The sequence below is a fragment of the Columba livia genome, chromosome 1 (genome assembly GCF_036013475.1).
Source record: "Columba livia isolate bColLiv1 breed racing homer chromosome 1, bColLiv1.pat.W.v2, whole genome shotgun sequence".
Taxonomy (NCBI): domain Eukaryota; kingdom Metazoa; phylum Chordata; class Aves; order Columbiformes; family Columbidae; genus Columba; species Columba livia.
In genome coordinates, this window is record NC_088602.1 from 78,981,327 (window position 1) to 78,997,748 (window position 16,422).

General features: G+C 39.8%; 1 protein-coding gene across 21 annotated transcripts in view; it reads left to right on the plus strand.

Annotated features, from left to right (window-relative positions):
* NRIP1 (nuclear receptor interacting protein 1) overlaps nt 1–15,987 on the plus strand; it is a 147,197-nt gene extending 131,210 nt beyond the window's left edge. For 16 of the 21 annotated variants that reach the window (XM_065063904.1, XM_065063912.1, XM_065063887.1 and 13 more), the window contains one exon: nt 7,072–15,987. In XM_065063904.1, coding sequence (XP_064919976.1) covers nt 7,439–10,924 — 3,486 coding nt within the window. In that variant the 5' untranslated portion in view covers nt 7,072–7,438 and the 3' untranslated portion in view covers nt 10,925–15,987. Of the gene's footprint in view, nt 1–5,444; nt 5,541–7,071 lie in introns of all 21 variants that reach the window. The other 5 variants (XM_065063936.1, XM_065063961.1, XM_065063969.1 and 2 more) reach the window with 1 other exon arrangement.
* Nucleotides 15,988–16,422: the final 435 nt, after the last annotated feature.

Below are 16,422 nucleotides of genomic sequence, written 5' to 3' on the forward strand. Positions count from 1 at the left end.
CCAGTTTGCTGGGGCAGGACAACCTTCGCCCAGGTCCCATCCCATCGGGCTGGGTTCACTGTGGCACCTGAGCGGCTCCTGATGTGCCTTTTTCCCCAAGCAACTCATTGTCGAGTTGCTGTCGTTCATGCTCGTCATCTCCCCTCTTGGGGGAGACCCACGCGTCAGAGCTTTGCAACGTGCTTCCCCAAGATTGGGTAAAAGCTGCTGTATAGCCAGCATCACTCAGGCTTTTGGTTTCTTTTCACGTGAAAAGTGTTTTGCCACGGAGTTTGAGGCGTTCTGACTCCTACAGCTCTCCTGGCATGGGTGCAGCTGTGTGCGGCCTGCCTTGGCCTTGCCACTTCCCCGAGAGGCCCTCTGGATAAATATGAAAATCTCTCTGACATTTCCACACCTCATTTAAGCAGACAGTGGAAATATTATATTCCCCCTTGATATATATTATGTATCATCCCAAAGCTCCTCGTTGCTGTGAGACAGCGTTGCATGGTCTGGGTGAGTCACAGGTTCCTGGACTGCGGAGAATCCCGTGCGAAATCTGAGGATCAGAGGGACGCTGGGATGAGGTGTCTGAATCCCCCTTTCCACACCCCAGAGAGAACATGTAGGAACAGCCTCCCCTTCCTTATGTGCCTCTGGGGCTGCAGTTGGAAACGACAGTGATTAGCATTTGTATTTTAGCAATCTCTTAAAAGCCCAAGTAAGTCTATGTAGTCTCTACAGCCAGTACAGTTTGATTTAGTGGTTTTTTGTGTGTGTTGTGGTTTGCTGGGTTTGCTTGTTTTGTATTGTTGGGTTTTGCTGTGGTGGTGTTGTTTTTTTTTTTTTCCCTGGTCAGTTGTTAGTTCACTACCATTTCAGTCCAGTGGTCTCTCCAATCTTACTCACACAGGAAAAACCTTTTCTTCTGCTGTGCTGCTGGTTCTTCTGTGTTCACATCCATTTTATGTGACTTAGGACTTCTCAGTTACTCAGAGTTTCTGTGCTTTTACAAAATAGTAGATTTTGCATTTCTTTGAGGTATTGCATTGTTATGGAGTTGCTTTTCTGCCGTGTTTGCCAAAATCCTACCGTTTAAGCTGTGAAAATCATCGGACGGTTTGGTTGGGCTGGTTTGAGTTTGTTCCCTTCCACCCGTCCCCTTCCCACCCGTAACAATAACACAACAACGTCCCTTACTGTTGTCTAAAACTTTGCTCCAGGAGGTGAGGTCAGGACTGTGTTTCGCCTGATGAAACAACAGGGAAAGGGCTTTTCCATTCCGTGTGCTAGCACAGGATTTAGCCATGAAGCCCATGGCTGTTGCAAACCCCGCCGCTATCCAAAGCGGGTATTTTATCGGGTGAGCGATGCTGCCATGTGCTGCCCGAGTCGGGGGGACCGCGCCAGCCCGGCGGGATCACCCCTGCCTGGGATGGGGGATGCCGGCTCCCTGGCAGGGTCCCCTCCTGAAATCCTGGCAGCAGTGGGGGCTCCTGCTCCTGCTGCAACATGATTCCTCATGTGCCCTCTCTGACCGAGCCACTCAAAAGTGACAGGCTATCCTTTCCATGTTTAAAATGTCTTTTGGAGTCAGTCGGTAAGCTGAACGAAGGAGTGAATAACATGCCAAGCTCCTGGGAAGAAGCCTATTTTTTACTTTCTCAAAGTGATATCTTATGATTGTAAGAGAGGAGCTTGTTTTAATTTTTTTTTATAAATTTATTGTAAAAAAAAGCTTGTTGATTCTCAAGTTATTTTGAATGCAACCATTGAGGAATTCACTTGGTTATTGCTGAATTTTACTCCACAATCTGATCTCTTTTGTTTTTAGTTTGTGCTTGTTTGTTTGTTTTTCTTCTTTTTTTATTCTTTTTCTAAGTTACACTTGCAAAGGGAACTGTCAAAATTTCTTGAAGGCCCCATTCAAAACTCTGAAGAGGTCTCAGCTGCTCCATTCATCTCAATACATTTCTGACATAAAGCAAGGATTGAGCAGAGCACTTAAGCATGTGCTTTAAGAGAATCAAGTATTTAAGTGCTGTGTAAGTACCTGCACATTTCTACAGCTCTGTGGATTTTGTACTGTGGGTTGTTGAATGAGGCCTGTTTCAGTGCTTACAACCTTAGCAAAAAGAGTCAACTGAAGTGCTTATACCACCACTCTGAATACATGCTGCCTGGCTGCTAAAATCAAAGAACAAATTGAGCTAAACAACAAAATAATTCTGATACAGCTAGTCTCATTTTCCACATTCATCTTCTGTTCACTGCAAGATTCCTCTACAATTTCCAGTGTATCTAGGAATTTTTCTGGAGACCTTAGTTTCTTTGTGCTCTGCAGCATTTCACATCAGGCAGTTGTAAGGATGGGCAATCATTTAAATTCTGTGTTTTAGGTGCCTAGTGCTATTCCTAGACCTGTTGAGCAACACTCAGCATATAATGTATTTATCCTCAATTATCTTTCTGAAGTTTGCGTCTGTTATTACTCCATCTGGGAAAACAGGGTATGTGAAAGTAAAGCCAGAAGTCAGACTGCCTGTCTGCAGCACAGCGAGTAATTAGACCCCTGGATCCCAAGCTGCCGCTGTAATCACTGTACTGCATTCCTCAAATCTGCGATAATTAAAATGACTGTCTGAGTCTTTCGTTGATGTGGTGGGCTGTAGCTTTTATATTTGGGAATATGAGAACGGGAAGTCAGTGAGCCTAGTGGGAGTTTTTCTGGCTCTTCCAGTAGTTTCTAACCACTAGAACACTGAATTTATTAAATAACTAAAGATTTTAATTTCACACAGCAGTTTGATTTCAGCTCTACAAATTCATGTTTTGACTCAACTTAAAAATGGAGCATAAAATTACTTCAGGAATTTACTGGTCATTAAAGAACTCTGAAATGCAGTTGATAAAAATGTTTTATCTGTGTATACATACGCACACATCTCAACCTCTATGAATTATTCTGATTATATTCGTGAGTTTGGGTAATCTCTCTTTTAATAAGTGCTCATGTGGGTGATCTTCTAGCTATTGATGGTTTCCTAAACAAATACCTTAATAGTTTCTGTATCGCTTTTTCATAAGATCTTAAGACTACAGAAGAAGACATCTTGATAATATCAAGTTTTATGAGTTATTTCCATTAGATTGTGTAGTCCTCCTACTCAAATAATACTAGTGTAGTGGTGTTAATACGCTGTAGCTTTCTGTTCCATTTAGCTAAGGGATTTAACCAGAAACACTAGTCTGGGATATTGGAAAAATGTCTTATGGATGTCGTTTTGCTAGTTTAAATTGTGAACTGTTCTTAATTTCTTAATGGCAGCAGCTGAATATCTGTTGGGTTAACAAGGAGGCTGTTGTTTGTTTAGAGTCTTCAATTAGGTTTTACAGTTGATGCCTTCCTTAGTTCAAAGAATTCTTTTAAAAATAAATAACTACTCAGGAGTAAAAAGCCATTGGCTTAGATGTTATAGTGGTTTAACCTATTAGCAGATGTGTTCTCAGATTTCTCTGTCTTTTGCAGCAACAATACTTTATGGTAAATAAAGGATCTTAAAGTTCATTATCATTCTTTAAAAATCTAAGTGGCTAAGTGTTAGCTGTAGTTTGCAAACAAAGAAAAGCTCCAACTGCAAAAGCAGAGTTAATATTTTGGACGTACGCTGTTCAGCGGACATTTCAATATTCTCTTCCCTGTTCTGCCCACAGTTTCTCCTTAGGCGCTTTTTAAAAGGCTGTGGGGCTGATTTCCCATGGTGTGCTTTGCTTGAGGAGTATCTCGCCAGGTTACAGCAGTTGTGCTGTGGGTCCTGCTGCTGCTTTGGTTCTCTCTTGGTAAACAAGGCTTGATGAGCTGTGGTTGGTGAGTGTTTACGGACGTTCAGAAAATAGTCTCTGCAAAACAAGGGGTTTGTTTATTTATTATGATACAGAAGTCTGGGAGAGGATAGGTGAAGCAACAAGAAGGGGTGCATACACAGTAGTTACGTGGTCAAGAAAGCATGTCAACTTTATAACTTTATTTTGTCACAATAGTTGAATATGATATTTAGTTCTAGAGTTTCATAGATATTAGAGGTTGAAGTTAGTGGCTAATGGCAATAGGCTTACTTCAGCCCTTACTGGGATACAAGAGATCTCTTGCTGTGTGGCTTCTCTTTCTTCTGTCTTATTTCTTTATGTTGTTCCCCCCCCCCCCCCGCCACCCCTTGGTTCTGGTAATTTCTGGAATAATATTTAATAGAGAGAAAAACTATTAACATTTCAACTGGTTGAGGGTAATTTTTTGATACAGTCTGTATGTTTTTAAAAGGTTGATGAATGGTTGCTTTAGTGGCCAGCTAACCATTCATTTCCAAAGCTGGTTCAGTTTCCATATGACCACACTTCAAAGAGTCAAAGGAAAGAATGCTCAGTTCAAAACTTGCTGCAAGTGCTTAGTTATGCGATTGCCTTCAGACTCTGAAATTTACTACCTGGTTGTCCATCAAAATAAGGTGTAGGTTTAGAGACTTCTTTTTTTAAAATGTCATTTCAGTTTTGACAGATGACTTAATCACATTTGTGTATTGTACAGTAGGTTATACAAGGTTTTATAACACTGTAATGCCTGTTGCAGCACTAGGTCAGAACAGGCTCTTTAAAAGGATCACTGATGTCCCATTCCTTATTGTGTTAAGTACTTTTCAGATTTCGTTCTCTTTAATGAAGGCTCCTTTGCATCAACCCAATTTCTGTAAAATTATCAATATTTCTTTAGCAGCAAGTAATTAAAATGAAGTGGTAAAACGCTTCTTAGAGTACTTGTGTGTAAACTGTGCTACAAGTGTCATTTCCTGCAACAGGCTTTTTGAGTACCTAAGGAATTTGCATTTGTGCATTGTCTCTTTTAATTACCCAGAGCTGTAATGAGTAAAGTTTGACTTAATGTTGGCTTAATGCTGCATTTGTTTGGACTTCATCATAAAGGTTAACTGCAAGGCTTGTTTGTTATGAGATAGTAAGAAATCTTGAAATAAATGCAATTTTATTCTCTTAAATACAAAACACAGGGGATCAAGTGCTACGCACTCCTTTTTAAGAAGAGCATGCTGTTAGCTTATTTTCTTTATGAAATACGAATATGTGGCTGCCAATAAACAGCTTATTTTTGGAAGTAAGAAAACTGTATTTTCTGGATAAATGGCACTCTCAAATATTTGAGGAAAATAAGTCTAGCTGTATTGATGTTGCAGTTGCTGGATATTTGACATATTCATTGGAAAAGTTGTTGTTTGTTTTTTCCCCAAGGATTTGTTACTTCTGATTTCTTCTGCAGTTTCAATCCAAAAAACAAAAGCTCACCTGGAAGTGCACAGGTTTTTGAAGGAACATTAAGATGATCAGTAATTTTTAATTAGATGAATTCACATTTAAGTTGTAGTTACATATTTGAACAAACACTGTGTCTTCTACAGGTAGTTCTGTAAATGCTGGTTAATGTAGACGTGTTTCTGAGAGAAGTGCTGAGACCCCAACAATAGCTACCAGCTTTTCATTTAATATTTAGATATGTGAGTATACACATTTACATTACAATGCATTACTCTTTTGTGTGTGTTTTTTTTTTATTGTTTTGGTCCTGTTTGTTTTTTGGTGGGTTTTTGTTGTGAGTTTTGGTGGGGTTTTTTTGAGATCTCAGTTTTTAGAGTTTCTCTTAACAACATCTAGTAAGGGAGTATGGGCCCAGGGGGGATGTGTAGGTAGTTAATGTTACAGCTATTTAGTTGTTCTTCTGATTCTTTACTTTTTTTTCAGATCGGTTGTTTTTCTGACTTCTAGTTGCTTGTAGTTTTTGATTTAAAAAATAGACTCTGGAAATCAATAATAAAATAATAAAATATTCATTCACTTTAAGGAGGCAAGGATTTCATCTGTGCACATCCTTTTTAAACTTGGGCTTTTAATCTGAAAGTAAATTGCAGTGCCAAGTATGTGGAAAGACAGTTGGCTTTGCTCATATTGAATATTTATGCCTGTTTAGAACAGAATGAGTGAAGAATTAGGCATGTGTGGTGTAATGATCTCAATATCAAACTGTGGTGACTGAACTGTTCATGCAGTCATTGACCAGTAATTGAGCTAAAAGTGAAGATATGTATCTAGCTAAGCACTACTGTTGTGCTTTTAAAGCAGCTTTTTATAGCATTCTGCCTCATCAAAGAAAGTATTGAGTGGAGACTTTCTACACTCTTTGAAAACAAGACTTCAAGGAGGACCTGGGCTGCTGTTTTGGTTTTTTTACCGTTATAAGTTTAAAACTTGTAAAAAATGTAAAGGTAAAAATCCTCCAGCAAAGAAGGAGGATTTTGACATCAGGGTTCATGTTATATCAGGAACATAAGCACCTTTTTCAGCATTCCTATCACACGATTCTTCTAATGACTTGTGGTAGTTGGGAGTTGTAAGAATTCCTCCGTGTTGTGCTATCATACTAGATTTTGCATTACTACTTAGTCCTGGCAGCAGTGGCAACTCGGTTTCTACTTTTAGCAATATCACCTACATGCCAAACACAAATGTACTCATTGATGCTACCTATTCTATTATTTGAAAACAGATTCAACATGAACCTAAATGTTGACTTTAGCCATGCTTTTTCCCGTTAATTCCCTTTTGGAGTGATAGTCTGCATGTCCTGTGTATTTACATAATAAAAATAAAGGTTGATTCAACTGTGAAATAAAATCCAATGTAATTTTTAAAAACTAAATGGAGAGTGATTAAGATTTTCCTTTAATGTTTGCTATTCCTTCCTTTGAGCTCTAAGAGAAATTAGATGAACACTTGTAGGAGTTATGCTTATGATAGTTAAGCTTAATTTTTTGTATAAAATTTTCTCTTAAATGTTTTCATAAAGTTCTCCAAATTAGTTGCTATATACCTTGCCTGTTACTTGATTTTTAATTTATTCTGGAATGTGGTTATTGCTTAGATACCCTGAATCTCTGTCTAAGACAGTGTTTTAAAAAAGAAAAAAAGTTATCCAATAAGATCTTATCCTAAATCTTTTCTTTCTGTTTTTTGCCTTTTTATTTTCCTTAGGAATTTTCTATGCTTGATGGAGATGGAAAAAGATGAAAAACAAGCTGGCTTCCTGGAGAAAGAAGGTGGCAATTATTTAATGGAACTTTATTACTGTGGAACCATGTTTTGAATGCTTCTCCTAGACATCTTGACAAATGTCCTACATATCAGGAGATTGATATGCTTGGAAACCTGGCTCATCAAGCAGTGTACACTGGAAGAAGCCTGCTTGGAATATGACTTTTTGTATTGTTTCTGAAAGTCTGTGAGAAAGCACTATAGGCATCTACCTGTTGTTTTTTAAGTCTGCATCTCAATTAAGCTACAGCAAAACTAGTCTTTGAAGTGAATAGAACCAGAGCCCTTTTGGAAACTTTTATTGAACATGACTCATGGAGAAGAGCTTGGCTCTGAGATGCACCAGGATTCTGTTGTTCTAACTTACCTAGAGGGATTACTAATGCATCAAGCAGCAGGAGGCTCAGGTACTGCGGTTGACAAAAAGTCTACTGGGCATAGTGGGGAGGATCAAAGCTTGAAGATTTCTGGAAATATATTTCCCAGCTGTCAAAGTAATGGTCCAGTTCTTAACACAAATACATATCGGGGATCTGGCATGCTGCACCTCAAAAAAGCAAGACTCTTGCAGTCTTCTGAAGACTGGAATGCAGCAAAGAGAAGGCGGTTGTCTGATTCCATTGTGGATTTAGATGGGAAAAAGGAAGCTTTGTTAGCTGGCATGGTTGAAAATGTGCCTAAAGGCAAACAGGATAGCACATTACTTGCCTCTTTGCTTCAGTCCTTCAGCTCCAGGCTGCAGAGTGTTGCTTTGTCACAGCAGATTAGGCAGAGCCTTAAGGAGCAAGGGTATTCCCTTAGCCATGATTCTTTACAAGTGGAGAAAGATTTAAGGTGCTATGGTGTTGCATCCAGTCACCTCAAGACTCTACTGAAGAAGAGCAAAGCAAAAGATCAGAAGCTGGACAACAGCCTGCCTGATATAACAAAGAACCTGCCCAAGGAGAGGTTTATAGAATCTCCTCATGCGGCGCAGAGCGGACCTAAAGTGATAAATGAGCCACTGTCGTGTGCTGCAAGATTACAAGCTGTTGCAAGCATGGTCGAGAAACGATCTAGTCCCGCTGCTTCACCAAAGCCCAGCGTAGCGTGCAGCCAGCTAGCTTTACTCCTTTCAAGTGAAGCTCACTTGCAGCAGTACTCCAGGGAACATGCTTTAAAAGCACAAAACGCGAATCAAATAGCAAGTGAGAGACTTGCAGCTATGGCCAGATTACAAGAAAGCACTCAGAAAGATATTGGCCAGTTCGGTTTAGCGAAAGGAATGACAAGCCATCTCAATGGTCAGACAGGATCCTCAACCAAAACAGTATCTAGCAAAAGCAGTGTGGCACCATTTCAAAGTTCAGTGGGAGTCATGCATTCGCCTCCCAAAACTGTGGGATACAAAAGTACTTTGGAAAGGAGTAACCTGAAAACCTCTCCCAGCAACAGTTTGCTCTTGCATCTACTGAAAAGCCAGAATACAACCAAACATGTAAAAGGGCACGAACAGGGTGAGAGAGGCAGCATTTTTGAAGACAGCAGCACGCCGACGACTATTGATGAATATTCCGACAACAATCCTAGTTTTACAGAAGATGACAGCAGTGATGACGAAAGCTCCCATTCTAACTGTCTTCCTATAGATCTATCCTTTAAACAGAGGACAGATAAACCAGATGCGGGTCCGCCTGCATCGCTGGATAACCTGACTCAGTCTTTGCTTCATAGCTGGGATCCAAAAGTTTCCTCTCCAGAGATCAAGGAAGAAAAAGACACTCCAAAAGCTTCTAAGCTGAATCCTCATCAGAAAGTAACGCTACTTCAGCTGTTACTTGGGCATAAGAGCGAAGAAAAGGTAGACAAGAATAATGACCCTCAGGGACCACACAGTGCAGCTGATGTGGCTAAATTCACTGTACAGACTGGTAAAAGGACTCCTGTTACTGACAGCCCCAGTGCAAATCGAATGACTCCGTTAAGCACTCCACCTTTGCTGGCTGCTACAAAAGCAGACTCTCCTATAAATCTCTCGCACCAGTCTTTAGCCATCAAGCGTAGCTCACCACCGTATGCCTGCAGCATCCAGCCGGAGAGGCTGGTGAATCCCGCATCTAAACATTTGATAGACCTTTCCAAAAGCAAAGAAATTCAAGGAGCCAAGCTGAGCAGGAACAGTAGCCCCCAGGACTCCTCGGCATTCAGTGCCAGCAAGCTGCTGCAGAACCTCGCTCAGTGCGGCATGCAGACTTCCATGTCAAGTGAAGAACAAAGAGGTACCAAACAGCTGCTAGCAGGGAACACGGATAAACCCGTTGGCTTGATTGATAGATTGAACAGCCCTCTGCTTACGAATAAATTGAGTACGCATGAAGAAAATAACAAAATATTCAGTTGTCAGCCTGCACCTGCTGAACAAGGACTTCCAGGTTCGGAAATAGAAAATCTCCTTGAAAGGCGCACTGTCCTTCAGCTGCTTCTGGGAACTCCCAATAAAGGTAAAAGTGAAAAGAAAGAGAGGATGCTTTTAAGAGATGAAAGTTCTCAAGAACAGACAGATAAGGCTTTGAGTGAGCAAATATTGACGGTGAAAATAAAAACTGAACCATCTGAAGAATCAAATGTTCCTTATAATTCAAATGCACAACAAGTAAGAGAGTGCAAGGGTAACAAATTTGAAGGGTTTGTTCATTCACTGCAGAGGAACACAGCTGCTTCTCCAGCATCCGAGGAGTTGAAATCTGAGCCTCATTCACCTCAAGATTTCTCTTTTTCCAAAAACGGCCTGCTAAGTAGGTTGCTGAGACAGAGTCAAGACAGTTACCCTGCAGATGAGCTGGACAGAAGTCACCGAAACAATGAGCTGACACACCTCGAATCAAAGAATCTTTGCACGGTACCGAAGAAGAGGAAGCTTCATGCTGAGCCTTTGGAAAGTCCATTAAAAAAGATGAAAGTCAATGTGTCTGCTGCAAACAATCACGCTTCTCCTACTGAGGCACTGTATGGGCCTTTACTTAACCAGCAAGAACTGAAATTCAGCAGAAGTGATGCTGAATTTAAATATGCTGTAAGTCATGGTTCAAATAATGAAAGCGAAAACAGGAGTTGGTCTAGAGATGGTAAAGGCTTTAATGTGTTGAAACAGCTGCTTCTCTCAGAAAACTGTGAGAGAGATCTGTCACAACATAGGAATAACATACTAACAGAGGGCAGGAAAAAAGGAAACAAAACCAGTGCAACAATTATTAAACCTGAATTCAGCATTTCTTCAGTGGGTACATTAATGGGAAGCCCTGTGCAACAGAACAGTTGTGTAGATCATAGAACATTTCAGTATCCTGTAGCAGTAAAAAGTCCTGCCAGTTCCCCCTTCCCTGAGTACAGGGAGTTGGGGAACACAATATCTAGAGTCGAGTCCGACCAGTATAGCATGTGTCCCAGTGAAAAAGGGCCCATCAGATGGGTGATCACAGGTATGGACAAGAATGATTATGAAAAAGACTCCCCGAGACTGACCAAAACCAATCCAATATTATACTACATGTTACAGAAAGGCGGCAACTCTGTCAGTAGCCACGAAGCACATGACAAAGAAATCTGGAATGACCCTTCATTTGCTGATAGTTCAACTCAAGTTACAGTCAAAGAGGAGTTGACATCTGACGCAGAGCTTAAAACCCCTTTCAGTAACTTAAGAAGTCCTTACAACAGCCATATGGGGAGTAAGACCTCCCATCAACATGGTGTGAATGGACAAGTGCACGGACTTCTGGAAAAAGTGCTAACAATCAAAAAAGAGCCAGAATAAACTGCAGCCTCCTCAATGAGTTTACAATCAGTGGTTTTGAATCTTTGTTTAAAAAAAAAAAAAAAAAGAAAAAGAAAAAAATAAAAATGAGTATGAACTTGACTGCTGTATAAATTTAGCATGATTTTAGAAAAGCATGGTCTAATTGAAACGTTTTCATTTGATAAACTTTTTATTTTTCTGGTGATGTTATTTAAAATACATGTAGATAAAATTTGCTTTACAATAGATTGTCACAAGGAAACTAGAAAGGTTGTAATTTGTACAAGACATTTCTGTATGCATCAGATTAAGTTACGAGTACTCTTTGATCAGAGTCTTATTTGGATCTGCAAGTTTTTGGTATAACATACAGTGTAAGCGTACAGCCTAGGTGGTGGTAATGCTGCGTTTCCCTCCCTCCCTGTAAAATAATCCTTATTTTTTGGAAGCCTGAGCATATAGACAGTATACTTTTTTTTTTTTAATGTTTTGTGAAATTTTAAGAATAACTTTTAAGAAGTGGAGCAGTCCGTCCAAGGTATTAGCTCATGATATTGGAAAACCTGTGTCAGTGTTAATAATTGAAATGCACTGAAATGTATTTTTTAGTGCTTCCAAAATTTTTATTGTTATTTTTAAATCTTGTTTGTGGTTCTGCCAGAATAGTGGTGTAAAAAATCTATTTTTCTTCCTTGCCCTGCTCTTGACAAATGCCTTCTTCAGAATCCTTAGCCATAGTGAAGAGTTACTAGTTACAGTTAAGGGTTTTTTCTAGGTTTTTATACAAAAGGCAGAGTTTTCGTAGGCCATGCATGTGCTGCATGAGTCCTTTTGTCAGTGCATTCCTGCCACTTCCCTGCTTCAAAGTGGAAAGCCAAAATGCCTCTTGGAGTGGTCTGATTAAGAAAGCTTAGTACATATATTTGGTGAAGAAAAAGGTGGAAAGTTTTGAAGTGGATGAGAATTGTCTGTTTAGCACCATCCTGCTTCCCCTGCAGAAGAGTTCTAGCCACGCTAAAGCAGCACATCAGGCTTCCGCTCAAAGATGGAATAGGATTCTAATGAAAAATGTGTTGGCCTCTTCCTACAACCAGGGAAAAGAATCCATATTCTGCCAATATTTATTACTCTCTGAACAGCTGATGCATGGTTTAATGCACTACCCTTTCACTGCAGAAAACCTGGTTTTAGAATAATTTCTCAGGTTGCACTGAGGATAAAATTGTGGTTTTGTCGTGTTCTGTAATGGATGGTGGGACAGGCCTGAGAAATCCTCCTCTGCCCTTTTCCTCAATCCCCACCTGTGCTGTGATTTGTAACATCTGGCAATATCAGCCTGAGATGGGAGTAGCTGAAAATTGCAGTCAAAGCTGAGACACCTTAAAGAATTGCTGGTTGGGGAGGAGCCGTGTGGCTCTGCTTTCCTCTTAGCACTGTCTGTGTTAACTCCGTTTGCAGCCTTTGTGTCTCGGGGGAAGAGGAGGACAGAATCCAGTTTCTCTAAATTATGTGCATTGTTGGCAACCACAAGTTTTGCTGAACTTTTTATTCCTGTGAAACAAAGGTTCTCTGTAGCTTCCAATTTCACTGATAATCCCCTATGCTATCAGCAAACAGCGAAGTATTTGACTTGCACAGATAATGAAAGCTACATTTTAATTTTGACCGTTTTCACCACTGAGAGCCGATGACATGACACAACTGCTGTTTCTGTCCATCTCATGTTCGCGTAGGAGAGATGAGTGATGGGGCATTTTGCTCTTTTCCTTTCTGGTTTGGTTTCAGAGAACCTTTTCCCTGACTGCTGGCTTGCTGAGACAGAGTGAGCTGTTGTCCCCCTCTCGTTCTCTGTCCCCTGCCTGGGATCAGGTTCCCTTCTTTCCAATGCAGTCCCTACTGAGAGGCACGTCTCCTGTCTGCCAGCTGGAAAATACACCACTATTCTGTTTTGCCCCCGTGGGGGATACCTTCTTTTAGGGAACACAAATATTTGGCGGTATCCGATATAAAACATTCCCCCTGGTTTATATGAGAAATAACAGAGCGATTTAAAGATATATTTTTATGTTATTTGGGTGAAGCGTAATATATTAATGGGCTGTACAAAGAAGATTTATATTTTAAAACCTTCATGCAAATCTAGTATCATTTTAAATGTCATTGTCTGAAGTATAATATAAAAATAAAATTTTGTTTGTCTTTAATATTGCATTTGTAAGTGGCCCAGTGACAATTCAGGTGTCTCATAGAATAATCATTAACACGATAAAGTATATTTTGGATTGACAGTGGAACTGAATTGTTTTTATATGAGTCAACCCAGCAGAAATATTAAAGAGATGGTATTTGTTCCATCCGTTAGATGTCTCTTAAAGTCTTAATTGATTATTTTTCTTGAAACCACATGTATATAGCTAGGAAATATATACAATATAAAATAATAGATGGTCCCCGGAGTAAATACAGGACTATAATTTACTTGAATGGCTTCTCAGAAAAATGCAGCTTGAACGGATGTGAAATAATCTGGTTGGAAAAACTTCACCAAAACAAAGCTGAGATGAAAAGTAGGGAGGGGAGTCACAAAAAGTAACATTGGAGTCTAGGAGTGTGCTTACCTATGTATTTATTCTATGGTAGTCTATTGTTATGATACATACTTTTGAACATTTAGTTTTTCAAGTTTTATAAAACATTTAAGTTAAAATGTTAACAGTTTGACCAGTTAATGATTTAGCTTTTGTTTTAGGTCATGTTGATGAAAGGGTATTACCATTCTCACAGACGTCAGTAAACTCTAATACACAAGAATTTAAGTTTAGGACATGCTATTCATGGAAGAATCTTGCCTCTTGTAGCCATTGCAATCTTGACCAGCAGGCAAAGACAAGAATAAGGCTGTTGAGAGAGGGTAGGGCATGCCAACTGGTTGTTCACCAGTTGGCTGCCATGAGGACAAATTTTCTATATTAAATTCTCCGGTATTGCTGATGTTACCCCACCCTAGGGAAGAGAGGTTTCCTTCAACATCTACCCTGTCTGCAGGTACAGCCTTTAAACCTGAGGACCAAAGGCTTTTAAATAATTTTTTTTATCTTGTAGCATGGGTGAGTAAAAAGGAGTCACCATTGTTTTCCTTGGGGACTTTTCCATCGGAAAAGAAGGGTGCAGGAGCTGGGTTTGCTGCACCAGCAGAAGGGCCGGTAGGGCTGGCCAGGTTTTCCCCAGCAGCTCAAAGATCCTTGATTTCCACCAGTCCCTGCAGATGAATGGCAAACCAAGGTCATCTGTTGAGTAACACTTGGTATTCTCAGCAACTCCCGTCTCCTTGGTGCAGTAGATGTTTACTAGTAGGATATGTGTTTCGGCTGTCCCGAGCATGCTTCCTTAGTCTGTGGGAGTGGAAGCTTCAAAGATAGCTCTGCCAGCTGAGGAGGCTGAAGTTTCAGCTGGGCCTTTAGACCTGAAGGAAAATGAGGGTTCGTTCAGATATGGGCAGCAGTAGCAGTGTAGGCCGGGAGGTGCAGGATTGATGGGTGCAGTTGCATGATCTCACCATCAAAGGAGCGCAGGGAGGGAGGAGGGGAGAACATCACACAGCTATAGCTGCCTCTACCTCATGCAGCAGCCAAGAAGTGAGCTAGGGATGTGTCTATACCATGCTCAAAGTTGTAATTGCAACCTCTTGAGAGTTACACCTGGATTAACTTCAACCTCACTTAGAGCAGTTGCAGCAGCAGGGTTGCCAAGTGCCCGGTGCCTTGCTTGAGGCTCATGCCGCTTCACCCGCAGGGGTGGTGTAGCGCCCAAGCTAGCTAGATTTGGGGATTGACTTGTAATTGCCACACAGATATGCCTTCTCTTTCCAGAGGAAAGTGAGCAGGACTGAGATAACCAGATTTCTAGTGTCCTCTCTGCCAAAGTTTGAGGAAATGATGGGGGGTAACACAGGACCGCAGAATCAAAGGTGTTTTGCTGGAGGGCTTCTCCATTGATGCCACGTAACCAGGCGGCTCAGTTTGAGAAGTTTATAAATGTTACAAGATCAAAAGGGAATTCAGCCATAACTTTCACTTTTCTTAGTCATTTACTCTTAGTAACGTTTTTAAATTTTTAATTTACAAATGTTTTTAAAAGAAATAAATGAACGGTTTAAATTTTCCCTGTTAAATGTTGGTGAAAGTATGACAGCTCTCATTGACGTCAGTGACATGATATTACCAGTTTGTTCTCTGCCACATCTTACAGAGGAGTAAACTGGTAAGTATATATTATATATATTTATACATAATGTAAATATATTGACTTGTTACACCTATAATATGTTGAAATTGGTTTTTAAAAGGTGATGTAAATAGTGGTTTCCTTAATGAAAAATACATATTTTGTATTGTTCTAATGCAAAGGAAAAAAACCTTTTAACCTTTTTTTGTTATGTATATTCAATGTATAAGTGTAAATATGATCACATAGGTTTAAAATCTTTGCATGTATGTATACAGTTGCAAGTCTGGAAGAATGTATAGAAAAATACTTTTATTTAAAGTTGTGATTACCTGCTGCATGAAAAGTGCATGGGGGACCCTGTGCATCTGTGTGTTGGCAAAAAATGTCTTAACAAGTCAGGTCAGTTCAAAACACGACAGTATTCCACTTCTGGACATGACTTCTGCTGTGGTATTTTCGCTTTGTGAGAGAATGTGCTTCAAATCAAAAGGGTCTGGGAAAAAAAATGCAAAACTGCTTTTAAAACATGAAGTACTCGTACAACTATAATCAGTCATGTAAGTTCAGGACTCCATTTTGCGTAATTGAAATAATGTACCAGGACTATTCCATCCCTGTAAAACAAAGGAATCTTGATTTTCTTTGCCATGCATAAGAATTTGGGATTTTTCCACAACCAATTTTATTGTGATGTGTCTTCAGTAATTTATCTAACTGGTCTCATTTTTTTAATTAGAAATTAATTTCCTCATGTGATGTCACAAAACTGTACATACTGCAGTGTGAAGTTTTTTTAAATCTTTCAGTGTTTACTTCCTGCAGAAGATTTGAATAAATGAGAAAAATGCATTGTCTTGATGGTTTTCAAATCTGCTTTATTTCATGTGTACTTTCCATTATTGGAGCGTCAGTGGGCTCTTTGCATCAGTGCTATTAATATAAATATCTGACAAAAATATCTCAAGGAACTTAGGGACACATAGTCTTCAACAAGGCTACTGACTGGAAATGGGGAGTCGAGGAGCTAGAAATGAAGTTATTTCGATCAGATTAGCAGCTTTACTTTACAAAGCACTATATTATGTTTTATTCAAATGCCTTTCTGTTTACTAACTTGAAAGCAGTGACCATAAGCTGGAAACCGTTTAAGTGGGAATTTTCATCAGAAAATCATTCTAAACTAATGATTTCCACCTGTGCAAGGTGGAAAGGTGTGTTTTCCCACTAAAATCTGCTTTCGTCCCTATCACAAAGATGAGGTTTTAGTTGTATTCAATTTATTTTCTTAG